Source organism: Trachypithecus francoisi, unplaced genomic scaffold, assembly GCF_009764315.1.
Source record: "Trachypithecus francoisi isolate TF-2019V2 unplaced genomic scaffold, Tfra_2.0 Contig01579, whole genome shotgun sequence".
Lineage (NCBI taxonomy): Eukaryota > Metazoa > Chordata > Mammalia > Primates > Cercopithecidae > Trachypithecus > Trachypithecus francoisi.
In genome coordinates, this window is record NW_022681442.1 from 16,737,671 (window position 1) to 16,761,627 (window position 23,957).

Genomic DNA, 23,957 nt, shown 5'->3' on the forward strand with positions numbered 1-23,957 from the left:
CATACAGGGACAACAGAGTCTTCAAAAGAGTAAGAATATCCTGAACATTGTCTCAGTCATGGAGTGGCCTTCTTAGGCCCACACATAGACTGGCATGAGCTTATAGGTCATCTTCAAGTGGGACCCATCAGATGTCTTTAGGATTTTGGAATGCGTGAGGGATAAGCAAATGCTCCAAAGCCTTGCCTTTTCTGCTGATATAATGGGACACAAATACTTAGTGTGCAAATATGGTCCCTTGTGTTTCTTTCTGCAAAGCCAAAGTGTGTTCTGTGAAGATTGCGTTATTTTGTTTTTATTTATTTTTTGAGAGACAGTGGGCTCTGTCGCCCAGGCTGGAGTGCAGTAGCATGATCATGGCTCACTGCAGCCTTGAATTCCTGGGCTCAAGCAATCCTCCCACCTCAGCTCCCAAGTAGCTGGGACTACGAGTGCAAGCAACCAAGCCCGTTTAATTTTTGTGTTTTTAGTAGAGATGGGTGATATGGTTTGGCTGCATCCCCACCCAAATCTCATCTTAAATTGTAGCTCCCATAATTTGCACATGTTGTGTGAGGGACCTGGTGGGAGATAATTTAATCATGGGACGGCTTTCCCCATACTGTTCTTGTGGTAGTGAATAAGTCTCATGAGGTCTGATGGTTTTATAAGGGGTTTCCCCTTTCGCTTGTCTCTCATTCTGTTTTGCCTGCCACTATGTAGGACATCCATTGCTCTTCTGCCATGATTGTGAGGCTTCCCCAGCCACGTGGAACTGTGAGTCAATTAAACCTGTTTCCTTTATAAATTACCCAGTCTTGGGTATGTCTTTATGAGCAGTGTGAGAACAGACTAATACAATGGGATTTCACCATGTTGCTGAGGTTGGTGAAGATTGCATTGTAATACAATTCTGATAGTTGCCAAAGCCCTACTGAGTCACTCTAACTCTGGATCTGTTGGGCAGTTGAGCTGTAAAAGAAGTGGATAGGAAGTCCAGTGGAAATCTTTGACCTGAGTAACCATTTATATCAGAGAACAGGAGATTTTCGTTGCATGACAACTCTTGGCCAAGTAAATATGTGTGTGTACACGTGTGCACATGGTGGGGGGGGGGGTGGTATATGTAGTTATTATCACAGATTGGGGGAAGTCAAGGGTTTTTTTTTTTTTTTTTTTTTTGAGATGGAGTCTCGCTCTGTTGCCCAGGCTGGAGTGCAGTGGCCGGATCTCAGCTCACTGCAAGCTCCGCCTCCCGGGTTTATGCCATTCTCTCGCCTCAGCCTCCCGAGTAGCTGGGACTATAGGCGCCCGCCACCTCGCCCGGCTAGTTTTTTGTATTTTTTTAGTAGAGACGGGGTTTCACCGTGTTAGCCAGAATGGTCTCGATCTCCTGACCTAGTGATCCGCCCGTCTCGGCCTCCCAAAGTGCTGGGATTACAGGCTTGAGCCACCGCGCCCGGCCGAAGTCAAGGTTTTATGGACCCTGTGGCTTATGTAAGTTTGAGAACCCTGTTTAGAAAAAGCATAAAAAATTATGAACACAAAGTTAGATATCAAAGTGAATATTTAGAGAGGGAAAAAACTCACAACAAATGACAAGATTTCAAAAGTAGTAATTCCTAAATATCATAAAATACAGAAAAATAACAAGCAGCTGATTAATAAACATGTTCTGACGTACCTGTATAATATTTTCCCTGCTACATTTTTGACAGCATATTCCTTGATTGTCTCTTCATATGACAGTAACTTTGTAGTATTTTCTATGTAGAGAAAAGAGCCTTTCATCTTCCCTCTAGCATAGTTTATTGAAATTTATCTTTTATTTTTGGTAGCTGGTTTATATAAAACAATCTCATACACAAATGTACTCACTGCTACAGTTTTAGGTCAATAAATATAGGAATTTTGATCATCTCCATTTCACATAGTGGCCATTAAAAATGTATAAGGTACATTTATAATTATAACTGTTTTAAGCATATTTATGACAGGAGAGAACTTCCATTTTGACTCTATGTTGATGAAAACAGGATCCTCTGCTCCTAATATTACAGGTCTGATGGCTAGAAGATTTTTCTATAAACCAGCTTTCTGCTTTGTACAATTCAAACCTTGTTTCTCTTCCACTACGTAACAAACTCCAGTGCTGGGTGCTAAGGAACACATTCCTATCTAACTCCAGTGTTGGGTTCTAAGGAACACATTCCTATCATGGCATTGCTTCTGGTCTTACATTTCCATATCATGACTCTAGATGAGTCACATAGTAAATAGTAAAAGTTTCTGGAAATCATTTCCACAATTTGCAGTAATAGTTAGCGGTAACTTAACTACGCAGGGAAGTGACCATACACCCATACATATGGTTCATGAAACCTCAAACTAAATATAGCCCTAATCAACTTCCCCTTAGCCAAATTCTTAAAAAAGATTCTTCTTGAAAAGTACCAATACCAGTGCCATTCCAATGCTGACCTGCGAGAGGGGAGGTCAAAATGGAAAGACATGGTAATCTTAAAAGATTGTGATTAACACAAGCATTCTTATACACCAGTAACAGACAGAGAGCCAAATCATGAATGAACACCCATTCACAATTGCTTCAAAGAGAATAAAATACCTAGGAATCCAACTTACAAGGGATATAAAGGACCTCTTCAAGGAGAACTACAAACCACTGCTCAGTGAAATAAAAGAGGACACAAACAAATGGAAGAACATACCATGCTCATGGATAGGAATAATCAATATCGTGAAAATGGCCATACTGCCCAAGGTAATTTATAGATTCAATGCCATTCCCATCAAGCTACCAATGACTTTCTTCACAGAATTGGAAAAAACTGCTTTAAAGTTCATATGAAACCAAAAAAGAGCCCGCATTGCCAAGACAATCCTAAGTCAAAAGAACAAAGCTGGAGGCATCACGCTACCTGACTTCAAACTATACTACAAGGCTATAGTAACCAAAACAGCATGATACTGGTACCAAAACAGAGATATAGACCAATGGAACAGAACAGATCCTCAGAAATAATACCACACATCTACAGCCATCTGATCTTTGACAACCTGAGAGAAACAAGAAATGGGGAAAGGATTCCCTATTTAATAAATGGTGTGGGGAAAACTGGCCAGCCATAAGTAGAAAGCTGAAACTGGATCCTTTCCTTTCTCCTTATATGAAAATTAATTCAAGATGGATTAGAGACTTAAATGTTAGACTTAATACCATAAAAACCCTAGAAGAAAACCTAGGTAGTATCATTCAGGACATAGGCATGGGCAAGGACTTCATGTCTAAAACACCAAAAGCAACGGCAACAAAAGCCAAAATTGACAAATGGGATCTAATTAAACTAAAGAGCTTCTGCATAGCAAAAGAAACTACCATCAGAATGAATAGGCAACCTACAGAATGGGAGAAAATTTTTGCAATCTACTCATCTGACAAAGGGCTAATATCCAGAACCTACAAAGAACTCAAACAAATTTACGAGAAAAAAACAACCCCATCAAAAAGTGGGCAAAGGATATGAATAGACATTTCTCAAAAGAAGACATCCATACAGCCAACAGACACATGAAAAAATGCTCATCATCACTGGCCATCAGAGAAATGCAAATCAAAACCACAATGAGATACCATCTCACACCAGTTAGAATGGCAATCATTAAAAAGTCAGGAAACAACAGGTGCTGGAGAGGATGTGGAGAAATAGGAACACTTTTACACTGTTGGTGGGATTGTAAACTGGTTCAACCATTGTGGAAAATATTATGGTGATTCCTCAAGGATTTAGAAGTAGAAATACCATATGACCCAGCTGTCGCATTACTGGGTATATACCCAAAGGATTATAAATCATGCTGCTATAAAGACACATGCACACATATGTTTATTGCGGCACTATTCACAATAGCAAAGACTTGGAATCAACCCAAATGTCCATCAGTGACAGACTGAATTAAGAAAATGTGGCACATATAAACCATGGAATACTATGCAGCCATAAAAAAGGATGAGTTCATGTCCTTTGTAGGGACATGGATGAAGCTGGAAACCACCATTCTCCACAAACTATCGCAAGAACAGAAAACCAAACACCGCATGTTCTCACTCATAGTTGGGAATTGAACAATGAGATCACTTGGACTCTGGAAGGGGAACATCACACACCGGGGCCTATTATGGGGAGGGGGGATGGGGAAGGGGTGGCATTGGGAGTTATACCTGATGTAAATGACAAGCTGATGGGTGCTGACGAGGTGATGGGTGCAGCACACCAACATGGCACAAGTATACATATGTAACAAACCTGCACATTGTGCACATGTACCCTAGAACTTAAAGTATAATAAAAAATAAAGTAAAATAAAGAAAGAAAGAAAAGATTGTGATTAAAATAGCACTTTTTGGTACAGATTTGACAAACCTATGGCCATGTGAATAAAGATGAGGACTTTGAAGGGGGTCCCTGAACCTTAAGCATGAGCAGTTTTGTGCAAAGTTTAGCAAGCATTAAAAAACTGACCCCAGATTTTATCACCTAGAATTGACTTTTAGGATACGTAGATTTTATTATTTCAGTTGGTTATTTTCTCTGCTCTTCTTTCCTCTTTCTTAACTTTGCTTTTATTCCCCAAATATAGAAGGAGAATAGCAGCTCCTTTTACAATTACTCAGTTCATTTGCTTTCCTTTTGTTGTCTTCTTTTTCTCCCCATTTTTTCCCTCTACCCCCTCTTGCTCCTTTCTTTTGCTAGAAATACACAACTTACTTTCATGGGTGTCATGTCTACCTCCAGTTACCATTCCCATGTAGTTTTGGGGTCCCATGGAAGGAGGGTCCCTGTCCCTTCCTCCGTGCTCCTTGCCAAGCAGGGAGGAGGGAACCGGTACTCCCCTTTTTCTGTGGCAGGAGGAGCCCCAGCCGGTAATTAGTTTTTTATGAGTAGTACTCAGGAAGCCAGGGACAGTGGGATTGATGGTTTAGCAAATTTGTCATTAAAACAAAACTGGGCCAGGTGTGGGGACTCACGCCTGTAATCCCAGCACTTTGGGAGTCAGATCACTTGAGGTCAGGAATTTGAGACCAGCCTGGTTAACATGGTGAAACCTCGTCTCTACTAAAAATTTAAAAATTAGTTGGATGCGGTGGCGTGTGCCTGTAGTCCCACCTACTTGGGAGGCTGAGGCTGGGGAATCACTTGAACCTGGGAGGCGGAGATTGCAGTGAGCCAGGATCGTGCCACTGTACTCCATCTTGGGTGACAGTGCAAGACTCCATCAATAGCAATAACAACAAAAAACTGAATCCTTACTGGAGAACTTTGGGATATGATGGTCTCTAATTGCATTGTATGTATGGTAGTCATTCACCACATGTGGTCATTCAGAACATTTGAAATGATAGTATTTTTGATATATTAGGTTAAATAAAAATCTTAAAATTAATTTTACCTATTTCCTTTTACCTTTTTAATGTGGTTACTAGAAAAATTTAAATTACATTTGTGTGTCACATTCTATTTCCATTGACGGTGCTGGTCTATAATACACCATTCTGTATGCCTGAAAGTATATTAATGATGCCCTCAAGGCTCCCTGGAAGTTTCAGGAGAGGTTGTTTTGGTTTTCTATAGGACTGGGCAGGGCTTAATTTTTTTTTTTTTTTAAAGCAGAAGAAAACTGAAACATAATGAATCACAGTAGCAGGCCATTCTCATTATAAGAAATGAGAATTAGGATTATGAAACCCCTTGGGGGATGTAACAAAAATAACAAAACAAGTTCTCAGCTTTTAGGAAAATATTGCCTTGAAAGGTTATCTCTTATAACCCTGCTTCCACAGATTATAATTCACCAGTTGCTGTGGACGTCTTTAGCCTCAGGCTTCGTTACATTGGTGTGGAGAGAGAGAAATGTGTAGTTCTCTCTCCTCCTTCATACACTTAAATCATACCTGGCATCTGCCTCTAGGGAAAAACTTTAGTGCTGGGATTTATACTTATTTATTGTTTGTGCTTCCAGCATGTGCACTGTGCATTAATTTGTTTCTCAGGGTCAAGTTTGGTATCATCATTGCCAGCAGACAATAGTGAGAATAACTCGTAGTTTAGGATTTATTGACTGATAAGGGTATTCCACAAAACTTTGACAATCAGCTAATGACTGAGCTGGTACCACTCCTGCTAATTCAATGTTGTTGATGTAAGTTGGATGATAAAATGAACCTCGTAAAGGAATGCTACAAAGTCTGTCCTAAAAAGAGGACTTGTGCCTGAATCAGCTGAACTCCCAAAGTCTTCCCAACTCCTGGCCTTTGCTGTACTGATTTGTATGTAGTTTTCCCTTCTCCTTCTCTACTTATATCTTACGATTTTCTACACAGCAGATACTCAACAGATTCTTCTTGCCTGGTTGTCAGATTCTGAGATTGTCATCAAGAAGGATTGTAGTCTTTCTTGCGCTTGAGATTGAGGTTTAAAGATATGAGTTTGACTTGGTGATTTTTCAAAGGATCCGGTTCTTTAGGGTAAGAATGATGACTGTCTTGTAGTAGAGGTTTCAGGATAAACCTGACCTGTTGCCTATTTGTCTTGGGAATTAACCTGGTGAAATGTATTCACAAGTAATTTGGTCCATACTCCCACTTCACTACTCTGTCCTGCCACTGTAGTCTTCTGCACATAAAACAAGATATATCATCAAATTTCAAATTTTTTTGTTATGATTTTCTCTATTGAAGTTGTCTATGTGATGAAAATATCTTACATAACTTCCTTTGGAAGATATAGATACATTTTCTTAACATTTTCTGCTTTGGCATTGCACTGAATTTTAGAGAGATTGCTTTAGTTTTTGTGCCTATCGTGGTGTCCAACCTTTCTCACCAAGGGCTGAGTAGATTTTTGTTGAATGAATGACTTCTTGTATTTTCTATCAGTCTCCTGTGTTTGCCCATCCCCAAACCATCTCCATTTCCCGTTTCCTTCATCCTTACTCGTTATGTCCAGCCTCTGCAAACAGTGGCTTTCAGAACATCCCCTCCAGATTCCACTGTTTGAGGTCTTTGCCTTGCCCTCCTCATTTGCATCCTGCCCACTGGTGACCTATCCCCTCATGAGCCATGGCAAGATCCCCATGGGGGCCCATGTTTCACTTTAGGATATGGGATGATGCCCAGCAACTGTTGTTGGTTTTGTATCCTAACCTCAAGTCTTTATCAATAAACTGCCTTTTAGTAACTGCTTTAAAACATGGCTCACACTGGTTGATTCTAGTCAAGCCAGAATTCTTCCTACTTGTTGTGTTTTAGCATGTAAAAATGTCCTATGCTCTTCCCTAGAAGTCTTAAATATCCTAATATCTTAGATAGTTTAAGTACACTTTTACCTGGGGTTGGGGCATGAACAGATACTTCTCAGGCCCCTCTTGGAGCTGACTCCACCTATGCTTAATCTAAGAACTAGACCTGATGCTAATGAAAAAAAAAAAAGAACTCGAACTTCCCTTTCTTAAACCTCACCGTGTCAAGGCACAGCCATGGGTTTGTAAATTTGGGGCATGACTACCCAATCCTTTAACAACATCTTAGGACTGGTATACATGAAGGGAATTCTAAAGTAGTGTTTTTCCTTAAGCTAATGAACTATTCATGAGTTTGTCTTTGAGAATCAGAATGTACTGAAGTTGGGCTTGATGCCTTATTAGAGTCAATGATCCACTAAATCTTTATCCTTGGAAACAATCTGTGAATTCTCTTTGTAGCAATACCCTACAACAGAGAGGACTTTCACACTCCCATGCATGCCAGAGAAAAGACCCTGGACCCCACAGCCTCCCAGGAAGGGAGAGACATTTGCTCTGCCCATTTTCTCTTTCTCCCCGCCCCCACCCCCCTTAGAATGACCAAAGGCAGGCTTTGGCTGGGAATCACTTTATAGAAAGTGATATGAAGCATAAATGAGCTATAACCAATTTAAGGAAAGCTTGAAACCGGGCATTGGGAAATCTCTGCCAATATGTAATACTCGTACTAAATTCTGGCTTAGTAGCCGGCCAAAGCAGATTTATAGATAATCCCCACTTATGAAAATGTTCTACTGAGAAGCACTGTCAGTTACTTTTTAATAATTTATGTGGTAACAGTTTAGGTTCTTGTTATTCCAAGATACCTCACAGATGTAATGCGCGTGCAAGAGAGAGGAAAAGAGAGAGAGACAGTGTGTGTGTGTCAGAGACAGAGATTGTTCGAGTCACTAACTAGAAAAGCCTAACCACACAAATGCCAAATAAATTATGCTAGCAGGTGGCCGGCTGAATTTAGACATAGGTTCTCTATATTATTCAAAAGTCAGTCCATGTTGATCTAACCACATCAATGAAAAGAAAATAAAGAAAATAAAAAGTGATTCCTGTTTCATGAGAGCATAAGTCCAGTATCTTTATTTCTGGCACTCCTGGGCATGTCAGTTTACACTTTGCATATTATTTCCACAAAGAGAATCCACACATTTTTCCAGGGATAAAGATTTAGTGAGTACATTGACTCCTTTACATTGAATGAAAAGGAGTCAAGCTCACGTGTAGTGAGAAACGTGAATGTTTCCTGTAAGAAACTGATTGTCCAGTAGAGGGGGATAGTGTTCTGTGCCCCCAGCCTGTATCTGTGACCCTTCTGGGCTCTGTTCAGATGAATGAACTGATAAACGACTTTAATTGAGTATCTTAGTCTCACAGTACGTAACGTAAACAAAGGCCAAATTCAGTGAGCATTTATAGAGTGTGTAACGTGTGGAGCACAGACCTGGTGCATTGGAGGCATTGAAGATGATTGAACCTTGACCTCCGTAGGTGTTCTTGAAGGCAGTGAACCTTGTAGTCTTTAAGAGAATGGGCTGGAGAGGTGGGCGCCTTGTACTGGGATCCTGGCGCTGCCACTGTAGGTGAAGTGATCTTAGGGGAAGTTATTTCACCTTTTTCAGTCTCTGGTTTCTCATTCGTAAAATGGGTACAATTATACTTACCACTTACTTCACCTCTACTAAACTAAAAACAGGGACCTGTTGGAAGGCACACATGCAGACAAATACTCCTGTAAGACGAACATGCCATAGTCAAGGTTAGATAAGCTGCTGTGGCAGCAGAGAGTAGAGTGATGCATTCGGACTAGTAATTAGAAGGGATTCAAGGAAAAAGTAACCTTTGAGCTGAGTGTTGAAGGTAATTAAAGTTCTTTTGATCAATGGATGGAGAGGATGTCTGTAAGTGTACGAAGGGCATTCCAAACTGAAGGAACATAGACAATTTCATTTTGTTTATTTATGTCTAAGGCTGTAAAACTCATAGTATTTTACAAAGGCAATTCCATGTATCAAAACTATTAAGTTTCATTCAGAAAAATTATATGTAGTGTAGAATTTCCTATTAAGAGATTTCCAAATGTCTGAGTTAATTCATCTAGGTACTCCCAAAGTTTATGTATTTAAAAGCAACAATGGTTTCTAATATACTTTCGATTTGAAAACATCAACAAATAAAATAATTATTTAAATATTTTTCTTTTTAAGAGCAAATGACTTGAGAGCTTCTAAATGTCTAGCGAGGGAAAGTATATTATGATTTGTGGAGTTGATTTATTATTTATATGAATAATTCTAGCTATGATGTGTTATATCATTAAAAAATATTTTTGTTCTTACTTATATATTGTTCAGTGTATAGTCATGATAGACCAGTGATTAATGACAAGAAACAAAAACAACACTGATGTTAAAATAAGAGTGAATCACTTTTATCATTGAAATTGTTTTAATTCTGCAAATTCTTATTCTCAAGTTGATCTTCTCCAGATTTGTAAGTTTCACTCATTAAGATTCTGTAACTCATTAGAATGTCTGTTGTATTTCAAAAACCAAAGTTTTTTAAAGATCATGTATTAATGATTGTCTTTTTGATTATTAGCAATATAGATATTCACTTACAATGTGGTATTTAGAGAGAAAATATTTGCAAATAGACAACTGAAATCTTATTTTTTAGCTTATTATTCATAAAGAATTAAAGTAATAAAAATCAGCCAGCTGAATTTTTTAAGCCCAAAGTATTAGAGTTCTAAACATCTGGTCATGTTGCTGTAATGCATAGTTAAAATTCAGTGTACATTTTTTACTTTACATATGTTTGAATATTTCCATAATAAAAAATAAAAAATAGTATATGTTTGAATATTTCCATAATAAAAAATAGTATAATGAACCTCACATACCCATCGCCCAGTCTCTGCCTCTCTGCCATTGTTGAGACTGCCTCAGTCTCAACACTCTACCATTCTTATTTTATCTAAATTTCTACACCCTTTCTTATTTTTAACAGTTGTTTTTAAGGTATAATTGATGTACATTGAAATGTACAAATCTTGGCTCTAGAAGTTTTACAGATACACCTATGTCACCCATAGACCTCTATCACAATGTTTAACATTTTCATATCTCCAGAAATTCTCTTGTGTTTTTTGTCAATGAATCCTCTCCCAGACAACCACCGTCCTTATTAGCCTGTTCTAGAACTTCACATAAATGGACTCATATACTATGCACTGTTTTGTGTAAGGCTTTTTCCGCTCAGCATAAGGTCTGTGTGATGCCTCCATTTTGTTCTGTATGGGAGTAGTTCATTCCTTTTTATTGCTTAGTAATATTCCATTATATAGGTATATCACAATTTGATTATCCATTCTATTGATGGACATTCATGTTGCTTATAGCTTTTTACTAATATGAGTAAAACTGCTGTGAACATTCTTGGAAAAAGTCTTTTTTGAGGATTTATGTTTCCATTTCTCTTGGTAAAAGAGCTAGATGTGGAATTGCTAGGTCGGAGGGTAGGTGTATATTTATAATAAGAAAAATTGTCAAACCTTTTTCAAAAACTGTTGTAACCATTTTATATTCTCACTAGAAATGTATTGGAGTTCCAGTTGTTTCACATCCTCACCAATATTTGGTATTTTAATTTGCCATCGTGATATCTTGTTGTGATTTTGGTTTGCATTTACCTCATGAGTAATTATTTGAGAACTTTTTAATGTGGACAATGGTCTTTTGCATATCTAACCTTGTGAAGTATCTATTCAAGTCTCCCTACCCCTCCATTTTTAACCTGTATTATTTTTCTTATTGAGTTGTAGTTTTCTTAAAAATGTATTCTAAATACAAGATCTATGTCTGCTTTACATTTTACACATACTTTTCTGCCAGCCTGAGGTTTGCCTGTTTATTTTCTTAATAATATCTTTTGATGAATGGAGTGTTTAATTTTGGTGAAGCTTAATGTATCAATTTTTATAGATTTTTGTGATTTTATTATCCTATCTAAGGAGTTTTTGCCTACTCCCAGGGTATCAAAGGTATTCTATATTTTTATGACAATATTATAGATTTAGATGTTAAGTTTACATCTATGATTCATCTTAAAATAATTTTGTGTATGGTGTGAGGTAGGGATTGAGGTTAATTTTTTTTTCACAGGGATATATAATTGTTACAGCCTTCCAATGAGGAAGATTCCCTTCCTCATTGAATTGCATTGGGGCCTTTGCAAAAAACCAATCAGTCATTTATAAGTGTAGATCTGTTTCTGGAATTCCTATTCTGTTTCATTGATTAATTCATCTTTCCTTTTGGCAGTACTATGCCATCTTAATTATGCCATATAGAGTAAGTTCTCCATCTTTGAGTATGTGTGTGTGTGTGTTTTAATTGCTTTTGGCAATCATAGGCCCTTTACATTTTCATGTCTATTTTAAAACCAGTTTGTCAACTTTTATCTGAAACACCTGCTGAGAATATTATTAGGGTTACATTGAATTCATGAATTAATTTCAGAGAAATGAGGATCTTATATTTTGAACCTTATAATCCATAGACATGATATATATCTTCACTAGGTTTTCTTTAATTTACCTCAGTGATTATTTGTAGTGTTCTATGTAGATCATTCTCTCTCAGGGAGGTTTTACAAAGGAAGTAATCCATAATGCTCGAATGCATCCTTCATATGTAATGAATTAACTTATTACTTATGCATCTGGAAATGTATTAGCTTGGTAGAATTCTTTGGTAGAATCAAGAGTAGAGTCACAGGTTGGATGTGGTGGCTTGTGCCTATAATCCCAGCAACTTGGGAGGCTGAGGTGGGAGGATCGCTGGAGCCCAGGAGTTTAAAGACCAGCCTGGACAACATAGTGAGACCCCATCTGGAAAAAAAAAAGGATGGAATCATTAAAGTAACTTTTTTGCTTAATTCTCTCATGGATTGGGGCAACATCTTGCAATACTGTGGCGTAATATCACAACCAGTATATTGACACCAATTCAGTCAAGATATACGACAGTTTCATCAACACAAGGATCCCTTGGACTGCCCTTTTGTAGCAGACATAACTGTTTATAAAAGTTTACTTTTTACTTCTGGATGGTAATACTATAATTCTAAAGAATATGTTTGGATTTATATTTATTTCAACAATGTCTCTCAATTGGTTTTAATGTTCACTTCCAGAGTTTTATTAGTTTTAAATCTACCATTGATATAGAGCTATTTTATAACTCTAAATAATATACTGAAATTTTTTTATTTGACTCTAGATAATACCTTCTTACCCCCATTATGTAGAATGAGGACATCATCACCCTTCCACCTCACTTCTCTTCTCCTACCCACACTTTCTGTCTTCTGACTGCTGTCAGCTCTATCTTACTTTTACATTGTCAAGGTTTATATATTTTAAGTCTAACTTTTATGCTTTCTTGTTCATTATAAGTTGATTTTTAGAGCTGAAAACCAATATAAATTATCTGTAACATTAAAATTATGCAAATATTCTTCACTGCCGAAGCAGATATTGTGACTGGACCCATAGAGAAGGAATTATTCTGAGCCCTAAATCTGTCTTGCTTGAAGTACATATTCAAGCATTATTATTATTTTTATTTTATTTTTTTTTTTTTTGAGACGGAGTCTTGCTCTTTCGCCCGGGCTGGAGTGCAGTGGCCAGATCTCAGCTCACTGCAAGCTCTGCCTCCCGGGTTTTACGCCATTCTCCTGCCTCAGCCTCCGGAGTAGCTGGGACTACAGGCGCCCGCCACCTCGCCTGGCTAGTTTTTTGTATTTTTAGTAGAGACGGGGTTTCACCGTGTTAGCCAGGATGGTCTCGATCTCCTGACCTCGTGATCCGCCCGTCTCGGCCTCCCAAAGTGCTGGGATTACAGGCTTGAGCCACCGCGCCCGGCCTTCAAGCATTATTAAAGCATCATCCAACGGCCCTTTTCCAACAACCTCCTTTTTTTTTTTTCTCAAAATTTTATGACTCTTTAGTTTGCTTCATATTTAGATTATGGTTTTTTATACAGATTTTTAATTTACATAAAGCTTTTAATTCCAGTTCTTTTTTTTTTTTTTGCTAAGCCAAATGAATTTATTAACAGCATTACTAAGATCGTCCAGCCTCTGAATCATAACTTGTTGAATGAAATCTACTTTCTTGAAGATGTTTTCTTGGAGACTATATCTTCTAATTTGGTCTCACTGGCTTCTAGATCTGTTATATAGCTGTCACTGTGGGATTCCCCCAATCCCATTTTATTTCTAAATGAATTCCACATTTTCTTGGAATCTATAGTTTTCTGTTTGGGAATTAGTTTTTTCTCCCGTGTGAGTCAGTCTTCAAGTAATTTTTTTCAGTAAGGGTGCATAAGAGGTAAGTGGAATCCTTCCCTGTCTGAAAAGTTCTTATTTTCTCCACATGCTGAATTGTTTTCTTCGGACGTCACAGTGGCTGCCAAGCCTCATGGTAGCCTGAGTCCTTTTCCCTTCTTGGTAACCTGAACTGGTCTCTGATAGCTTGTAGGGTTTTCTCTGTATGTTCAGAGTTCTAAAAGTCCACCAGGATATGTCTAGCTATTTTATCATTTTTCTTCATCCTGTCCAGCAGTTGGTTTGCTCCTTCATTTTTTTTTTTTTTTTTTTTTTTTTTTTTTTTTTTTTTTGAGACGGAGTCTCGCGCTGTCACCCAGGCTGGAGTGCTGTGGCCGGATCTCAGCTCACTGCAAGCTCCGCCTCCCGGGTTCACGCCATTCTCCTGCCTCAGCCTCCCGAGTAGCTGGGACTACAGGCGCCGCCACCTCGCCCGGCTAGTTTTTTTTTTTTTGTAGTTTTTAGTAGAGACGGGGTTTCACCGTGTTAGTCAGGATGGTCTCGATCTCCTGACCTCGTGATCCGCCCGTCTCGGCCTCCCAAAGTGCTAGGATTACAGGCTTGAGCCACCGCGCCCGGCCTGCTCCTTCATTTTGAAACTTGTGTCTTCCTTCAGGACTGGAGAATTTAGTTTTTTTTTTTTTAGTTTCTCTCCTTTGCTTTCTTTGTTCTGTCTTTTTGGAACTCCTAGTCAATAGATATTGGACCTCGTCTATATCTCTAATTCTTTGTATACATTTTCAGTCTCCTTTATTTTGCTCTACTTTATGGGAGAGTTTCTTGACATTTTGTTTTCTGGCCTGTCTGTTGCATTTCTTTTTATTTTCATAATTATAATTTTTTTTATTTCTGTAAGCTCTCTTTTTCTCTGATTGCTCTTTTAATTTTTTCCCAGTTTAACTTCATGGATACAGTTTGTTCTCAAATACCTTAGAGGATATCAATTTGAATTTTTATTTAGATCTTTTCTTCTGTTGCTTAAATTATCTATTTTCTCTAGAATCATGTGCTTATGTATTCATCTTGGTCTAATTTTGTGCTTTTGTTTTCCTTAAATGTCTTAGTGATTCTTGTTTTTTCGTATATGTTAATTAATAAATAGGGAGATTAATACAGAGATTTCTATGTGGGGGATTAATGTTTCCTTCTGTCTTTTTGCTGGTGTAATTTCCCTCTATAGTTGTATTAGTCTGCAACCACAAGAGATCTCTAAAATGTAATCTTCAGTGTATTCAATAATATATTGATTTAAAATCATTACTTTAAAGCACTTATTTATCATATACCAAATGAAATGGCAAAATGATCTTTTAAAACCTAAGGAAGGTGATATAATTTTATATTAATATGAGAAGGTTTTGAGAACCAAGTTTAAAACTTGATGATATGAGGAATAGCTGGATTACTAAAACTGAAAATTGGGGCTAGGTTAGTGGATTTATTGATGGGCATAGGTTTTCTTTTTCATAGCAAATATCATTCTTGCTTTGTTTCTATTGTGTCATGGTTTGGATACCTATAAACCCCAAATACCTAATTTGTTTTTAGAAGTCATTGGCACACACCCTGTGTGAAGTGAGCACCTCCTGACAGGTTCGCGCTGTGCCAGTTTTCCTCCCTCCTACTCGCTGGCATTTACGGTGCCACTGCCCCAGGCTGAGTGGGCTGGGCCGGAGGCTGGCTCTGGTCCCCGGCCCCTACTGCTGGGCAGATCAGCTGCTCAGGAAGCCGCGTGCCAGCTCCTGAGGGCTGATCACCACTTGCCCCAGGGCAGGAGAAGCCTTGCCGGCTGCCAGATGGGAATTCTTTAGTTTGTACTTTTTAGTAACTGGTTGTGTCTCTGACTCAGGCTGTTTTATAAGTACACTTAAATTCTCAGAAAACCAGAGTGGCCTTACTTAAGCTGTGATGAATGGGGTGTAGGGGGGAAGGTGGGACAGTGAGACTGAGAATTGTTTTTCTCTGATTCCATGGAGCAGAAATGAGATGGGAAGGGGCGTGTTTTGTGTCTGATCTGGAATTTTGTTCTCTTCCTTCCTCTGCCGGAGTGACCTGAGTCATGAGGCTGAGAGATTCAAATTACTGTGAATTCTAGTTCTTATTGAACCCAGACTGGACCAGAAGGCCTCAGCATAGCCCTAGGACTTAGTGATCCATTCAGCATCTGTTATGAGTTGAATTATGTCTCCCTCAAATTCCTATGTTGCAGCCCTAACTCCCAGTATCTCAGGATGTGACTGTATTTGGAGACAGGATCTATAAAGAGGTAATGTAGTTAAAATAGCTTAATCCAGTATGAATGGTGTATTAGTTCATTTTCACACTACCGATAAAGACATACCTGAGACTGGGTAATTCATAAAGGAAAAGAGGTTTACTGGACTCACAGTTCCACGTGACTGGGGAGGCCTCACAATCATGGCAGAAGGGGAAAGCCACGTCTTACATGGTGGCAGGCAAGAGAGAATGAGAGCCAAGCAGAAGGAGAAACCCCTTATAAAACCATCAGATCCTATGAGACTTATTCACTACCATGAGAACAGTACGGGGGAAATTGCCCCCATGATTCGATTATTTCCCACTGTGTCCCTCCCACAACAGTTGGGAATTATGGGAGCTACAATTCAAGATGAGATTTGGGTGGGGACACAACCAAACCATATCAAATGTTGTCCTTATAAGAAGAGGAAATCTGGACACAGAGACAGAGAGACCAGACACATCTGTGCAATGAAGCTCATCCATGTGAGGACACAGCAAAAGGGCCGTCATCTGCAAGCAAGAAGAGGGGGCTTAGAAGAACAAAACCGGCCAGCATTTTGGTCTTGGACTTCTAGAGCCTGTGGTATTTTGTTGTTGTCATCTTAGCAACTAATATAGCGTTTTTAGCCAACAAATCCTGCTTTGTTCCCCGCTGCCCTCTCCATGGATGGGGGAGGGAGGCATTCCCTGGGTGGAGCCTGGGCAAGGAGCTCTCGTCACTGAATCCTAAAACCTGTGTCTCTGATTTTCCATAGATACTGGGGCTATCAAGGAAAGATTTTTGACTCATCTTGCCAAGTTCTAAACTATCTGGATATCAAACTTAGGTGAAGACCTAGTGTAGGGAGGCTGTAGTTAGGAGAATTTCACAGGCATGCAGGAGTAAGGTCATGTAGGATGCTAGCTGAAATGTGTTGATAAGCATTAGTTGCCACAGTGATGGTGTGATGGCAATAGAATCTGGAAACTTTGGTTTCCCAAAGAAACTGACATCCTAATAATCTCTTATGATCAGAGATCAAAATCTGAGGTGCCTTAGTTTGGTTGTACAAAACTTCATAAATGGAAATCCTTCTTTCTGCTGGATGTGTTTTATTTCCAACAGAAATAAAATGCCATTGCATTTATCTCCAATGCCATTGCATTATCATTGCCATTTCTAGCAGCAGGATTCTTTGAGAAAGTTATTGAATTGTAATGGACCCAGTTCTAACCTAAGTGACTTTGTATAATTCATTGACTCTCTGTGTCTCAGTTTTCCTTTCTAAAAAGGGGAATAATTATTGCAGCTCCTCAATACACAGATACATTATTTTGATGTTGTGGGAATGGGGTTTGAATTTGTAGAGAGAGAATGGATTTCAAAAAGGCCTTTCTTCGCCCATTTCATTTAGTCTTGAGAAAATGATGTAGCCTTTCTGAACCTCAGTTCTCTCCTCTATAAAATGGTGATAGTAATGGTTACTCCAGTGGAGGGTGTGAGTATTAAGTGAGAATGTATGGAGAGCACCTTACATTGATTCCTGCATGTTTTAAGGGCTCTATAAATGTTAGCGCTTGATGATGATGATATTTTAAAATCATTGAAATTACTAACAAGAGGTGAGTTAGTTGCTTTAGGTACTTAAGTATTATGCTGTCCCTTAAAGGTGCATCTACTTAACAGATAGATTAGTTGACCATTTAGCATAAGGCTAATGGAAAGGAGTGTAAGATTTAGGATAACGTACAGAGATGTAACTAGAGAATGAGGTCTTGTTCCTTTGACCTACAAATGCTAAACTCTCAGTACATACCATCAAACAGGCTTCCTCTAACTGTAATATGCACATAAATTCCCTGGAAATCTTGTTGAAATGGGAACTCTGATTCAGTATGCGGGGGTCTGGGTTGAGTGCTGACATTCTCCATTTCTAAGAAGTTCCCAGGTGAGGGCGCTACTGCAGCTCAAGGTCCGGATTTTGAGCAGCGAGGTCCCAGAGTGGATGGTAGAGCTAGCTGTGATCCCTATCTGTAACTTTCACTTTTTATCAACCAATTATTATTATCTATCAACTTACATTAAGCTTCAGAAACATTTCATTTTGACTTTTCATGTCAAATTCCCCACCTCTTGCTACTTTCCTGCCCCCGGCCTCTCTATTTAGTACTTGTCTTTTTTTTTTTTTTCTTATTTAAAGAATAATAACAACAATGACTAATATCTGTCAGGAATCAGGAACTGTTTCCTTAAATTTTCACAACATCCCATGAGGTAGGTATCATAATTATCCCCATCTTACAGGTGAGAATACGGAGGCACATATAGATAAAATAACTTGCCCAATCACCCAGCTAGTGAGTGGTAAACCAGAAATATTTTAAGAGTTTATTTAAAGGAGCCCTTTTGTAAATGAGAATCCCTAGGGATAGCTGGCATAGTGCACCCCCTTTATCAGTTTCTGTTACAGCCCTTTAGGTTTTGTCACATTTTAGAAAACGTAGAGCCCCCCTTCCAGGAACCAGCAACTGTGGCATTCATCCAGAATGCAACCCCAGGCAACTGCAGAGTCTAGGAAGTCCGTGATGTTTTCTCAGAGTGGCACCAGGGCCAGAACCCACACAGCTCAGCGGTGGTTTGCTACCTTATGAGTGAAGGCTGTAAGAGTGAAGGTCACAGCCAGCAGACAGATCCTGTAGGATGTGTTCACGTCCTTTTCATCTGCTTCTTTCATAATTTGAGTATAAATTTAATTTTTATCAATCGAATATTATTTTCTATTGATTTACTTCTGAAGTACTGACTTCTGAAAACTTCAGAATATTTTTATTTTTCATCTTACATAGGCAGGGCTTTTGCTACTATTCTGCCCGTTGCCTCTGTGTCTAGTACTTTAAAAATGATTAAAATAGACTGGGCATGGTGGCTCATGCCGGTAATCCCAGCACTTTGGGGGGGTGAGGCGGGAGGATGGCTTGAGGCCAGGAGTTCGAGACCAGCCTGAGCAACACAGCAAGAACCCCATCTCTACAAAAAAAAATAAATAAAATAAATAATCAGCCAGGCATGGTGGCATGTGCCTGTGTCCTAGCTGTTTTGGGAGGCTGAGGTGGGAGGATCACTTGAGCCTGGGAGTTCCAGGTTACAGTGAGCTAGGATCATGCCACTGTACTCCAGCCCAAGTGACAGATCTAGACCCTGTCTCTGGAAGAAAAAAAAAAAGAAAGAAATAAAGAAAAGAAAAGAAATAAAAAGAAAGAAAGAAAAAATGCTTAAAATTATATCAGCAACAGCAACACCCCACCTGCAATCCTGCGCTTATATAGCTGTGGGCTGTGCGAGGAAGAGCTGCAGGTGACAGACCTGAACCCTGTGATGCATGACAGGGGCGCATCCCGTAGGGGCTGTGTTCTCAACGATCTGGGGAGAGTACATGCATGGGTGCAAGTTGCACAGAGCCTGTGGCTGGTCCACCCCGCCTTGGCTGCTCATTCTCTCACTTGCTCTAGTCACTTACACTCACAGGCCTTCATTTTCTTCCTTTCTAAAATGAAAGGATTGGGTAGGATGGGGATTTTTCAACATGTGTGTTTATTTTTAGCTATGGAATCCTTTATTTAGATGAGGGCTCACCTGGAATCCCAGAAATTAGAACATAAGAGCTGAATTTTCTTTGGTGGAAGTTGGACCCAGAACCAACTCTCCACCTTCCCCCCGCTGCCTCCCTCACCAATCCCAATACAGCCTCCTCCTTCTGTTAGCTAGAGAACAGTTGGCCCAGATGATGGGAAGCCTCCCTTTAGCTTCCACACTGTGCCTGTGCGCTCAAAGGAATAAAACATGGGGTTTCAGAAGGCCACTGTTTGGGAGGAGTATTTGCTAAAGGCAGTTTTGTTTTTAACTCCAGTGGCTGGTTATTATAAACCCTGAAATGATTCAGCAAAGTATCCTTGGTGTTGACTTATTTATTTTGAAAGGGAGGCTGAGGCAGGAGAATTGCTTGAACCCCGCAGGCAGAGATTGCAGTGAGCTGAGATGGCGCCACTGCACTCCAGCCTGAGCAACAGAGTGAGACTCCATCTCAAAAAAAAAAAAAAATGCATTTAAACCTTTCTTTTTTTTATTTTTTTTTTATTTTTTTATTTATTTATTTTTTTTTTTTGAGGCGGAGTCTCGCTCTGTCGCCCGGACTGGAGTGCAGTGGCCGGATCTCAGCTCACTGCAAGCTCCGCCTCCCGGGTTTCCGCCATTCTCCTGCCTCAGCCTCCCGAATAGCTGGGACTACAGGCGCCCGCCACTTCGCCCGGCTAGTTTTTGTATTTTTAGTAGAGACGGGGTTTCACCGTATTAGCCAGGATGGTCTCGATCTCCTGACCTCGTGATCCGCCCGTCTCGGCCTCCCAAAGTGCTGGGATTACAGGCTTGAGCCACCGCGCCCGGCCTAAACCTTTCAAAATAAATAAGTAGCTGGGACTACAGGCACCCGTCACCACGCCCAGCTAATTTTTGTATTTTTAGTAGAGACAAGATTTCACCATATTGGCCAGGCTGGTCTCAAACTCCTGACCTTGTGATCTGCCTGCCTTGGCCTCCCAAAGTGCTGGGATTACAGGTGTGAGCCACTGCACCCAACCCATTTTTTTACTCTATTATTAAAAATACTTTATCCTTTTGAACTTAGACTTTTGTGACTGGAAGTTTCTTGTTTTGGGGAAATATGGAAGATCATTGGAAGGACCAGAGTAGAAAGGTTTTGTTCGTTTGTTTTTGACAAGCTCTATAACGTTGTGATGAGTATTGAGCAGACTAGCCCATTTTCCTTTGCTGAAGCAATAATCTTCTTGGAAGAGACAAAAGTTGAAAGGAGGCAGAGACAAAACATGAAAAGTTTCAGAAATCTTTGATATCTTTGAAGGTCTTTTTGAAAGTCTTCAAAAATCTTTGAAAGTCTTTGGAATAATTAGTTCACTTGAGACCATCAATAAAATGCTTACTTTCATTGGAGACTAGGTATGAATGTTTTACTGTCAGCAGAATTGTTAACTAGAGGGAGTAATACAGAATGTTAAATAAATTTGAAGTCTCCCAAATTAAACTGGAGAGCTGAATTGAAGTCAGTGATCTGGAGTAGCATGCTTATTCTCAGTAGAATATGGCATATTTTCTCTTCCCACTGACTTTGAATGAAGCTTCCACGGAGAAGTGGTGGAACAGCTTAGTAGTAATACACACTGAATGAATAGTGCAGGAGAGAGAGAATGATGTAGTAACATTTCTTGGGCAGGTATATGTCTTCTAGGTGTTTGTTTTCCTACCCTCTAACAACAACAAAAATCTGTATTCAATGTAGCCTTCTGTGTATAGCACAGTCAATAAATATCCTCTTTCATTCTCTGGGGGTGAAGCTATGTGTGGAGTATTTTGCAGTTGCTGTGGTCTTATATCACTCATGTGCCAAATGAAAGTGGTAATGAATATGGAAGTTATAAAAAATCCACACTGTAGTAAGTCATTATGATTTAACCCAGTGCTTCATCTGTTTACAATGAAAGAAGGGTAGAATCTCCTCGTTCTGCAGTAATTTGTTCCCTTTTAGACCTTATCATTACAACTTTTTCAAAGACACCAAGAGTGGAATCCCTGATTCCTACAACTTATTTGCATCAAATGAGTCACCAAAGAGAAATGCCTGTTGTTTTTGCAGGGAATACAGCATGCATTTTAATCCCCTGTAACGTAGCAGACTGGGAGGGAGTGAGAGGCAGAATGAAATGGGTGAAAGGGAGAAGAGAGAGACATAGAAAATCCATCGCTGTAAACTTCTTAGCTGTGTGTGCAAATGTAGAAACTGTTTTATGGATACCACTGAGTGCATTCCGCTTCTAATTATTTGTTTATATGAAAAAATTATGCAAATAACAGCATTGATATTAATTAATTGGCATCCACGTGTATTCTTTCAGCAGAGCTACAAGAAGAAGCTGTGAGAATGTTGAGGTGGAGCCACTGATCACGTCTCATAATAGCACAGAGATCAAGACATACAGACCTGAGTTCAAATCTCTGCTCTTCTGCATACAAGATGTGACTCTGAAAAAATTACTCTCTTTAGGCTTAGTTTTCTCACCTTTTAAAGAGGGATTCATAATTATCCTTATCTCCTAAGGTTGTTAGAAGGAACAATTGAAAGATACGTGTGAGAAATGTTTACTATAGTCAGAATAACTATTTGAAAAATACTAGCCAGGGCCAGGCGAGGTGGCTCGCACCTGTAATCACAGCACTTTGGGAGGCCAAGGCAGGAGGATCACTTGAGGTCAGGAGTTCGAGACCAGCCTGGCCAACATGGCCAAACCCCGTCTCTATTAAAAATACAAAAATTGGCTGAGTGTGGTGGTGCATGCCTGTAGTCTCAGCTCCTTGGGAGGCTGAAGTGGGAGAATAACATGAACCTGGGAGGCAGAGGTTGCAGGGAGCTGAGATTGCACCACTGCACTCCAGTTTGGGAGACAGAGCAAGACTCCATCTAAAAAAAAAAAAAAGGCTTTTGCAGATGCTGCCACCACCAGGAGCCCTGTACTATCAACCATGGTCAATCCCCGGTGTTCTTCGACATCGCCCTCGATGGTGAGCCCTTGGGCTGCATCTCCTTTGAGCTGTTTGCAGACAAGTTTCCAAAGACAGCAGAAAACTTTCGTGCTCTGGGCACTGGAGAGAAAGGATTTGGTCGTAAGGGTTCCTGCTTTCACAGAATTATTCCAGGGTTTATGTGTCAGGGTGGTGACTTCATATGCCATAAAGGCACTGGTGGCAAGTCCATCTACGGGGAGAAATTTGATGATGAGAACTTCATCCTAAAGCATATGGGTCCTGGCATCTTGTCTATGGCAAATGCTGGACCTAACACAAACGGTTCCCAGTTTTTCATCTGCACTGCCAAGAGTGAGTGGTTTGATGGCAAGCATGTGGTCTTTGGCAAAATGAAAGAAGGCATGAATATTGTGGAGGCCACGGGGCGCTTTGGGTCCAGGAATGGCAAGACCAGCAAGAACATCACCATTGCTGACTGTGGATAACTTGAATAGTTTGACTTGTGTTTTATCTTAACCACGAGACCATTCCTTTTATAGCTCAGGAGAGCACCCTCCACCCCATTTGCTCGCAGTATCCTAGAATCTTTGTGCTCTTGCTGCAGTTCCCTTTGGGTTCCATGTTTTCCTTGTTCCCTATGCCTAGCTGGATTGAATAGTTGAGTTAAGTTTATGATTATGAAATTAAAACTATATAACTATAAAAAATTAGCCCCATTTTGGGGTGGTGGTGGCAGATGCTAAGGGGCAGCATCAAGCAGTGACTGGGATAAGCATCAAGTCAGGAAGTGGATTCCCATGTACTCACTACTCTTCCCTGTCCAGCTGATTGTTGAATGTAGAGAGTTCAGTTTTCTGTGTGCTAGAGATTTCATCTCAAATCTCTTTTGAAAGATACTGATCATAAAGAGAGAAAAAAAATCAAAAAGAAAAAGAATTCTGAAGGAAAGAGGCAAGGAAAGGAAAAGAAAAAGAGGTAACAGAAAAGGTGTGGCCAGGCACAGTGGCTCACACTTCTAATCCCAGCACTTTGGGAGGCCAAGATGGGTGGATCACTTCAGACCAGGAGTTCAAGGCCAGCCTGGCCAACATAGTGAAACCCCATCTGTACTGAAAATACAAAAATTAGCTGGGAGTGGTGGTGCACTCCTGTAATCCCAGCTACTCGGGAAGGTGAAGCATGAGAATTGCTTGAACCCACGAGGCAGAGGTTGCAGTGAGCCAAGATTGAGCCACTGCACTCCAGCCTGGGCAACAGAGTAAGATTCTATCAAAAACAAAAACAAAAACTGTGGGTGAACTCTGTCAAACTCATTTATTCTAAGGTAGATAGGATGGCTATTATTGGCCCATTTTACAGATTTGGAAGACAGGTGATT

At 39.8% G+C, this 23,957-nt stretch overlaps 2 protein-coding genes across 4 annotated transcripts in view; both read left to right on the plus strand.

The window, feature by feature from the left end:
* ABLIM1 (actin binding LIM protein 1) overlaps positions 1-23,957 on the plus strand; it is a 353,609-nt gene that overhangs the window by 58,451 nt on the left and 271,201 nt on the right. The gene's annotated exons all lie outside the window — the stretch shown is intronic.
* LOC117069792 (peptidyl-prolyl cis-trans isomerase A-like) lies at positions 22,522-23,535 on the plus strand (the record flags this gene model as incomplete). Its single annotated transcript, XM_033188227.1, has 1 exon — positions 22,522-23,535. A coding segment is annotated over one exon (543 nt), but the record flags the coding sequence as incomplete, so codon positions are not given.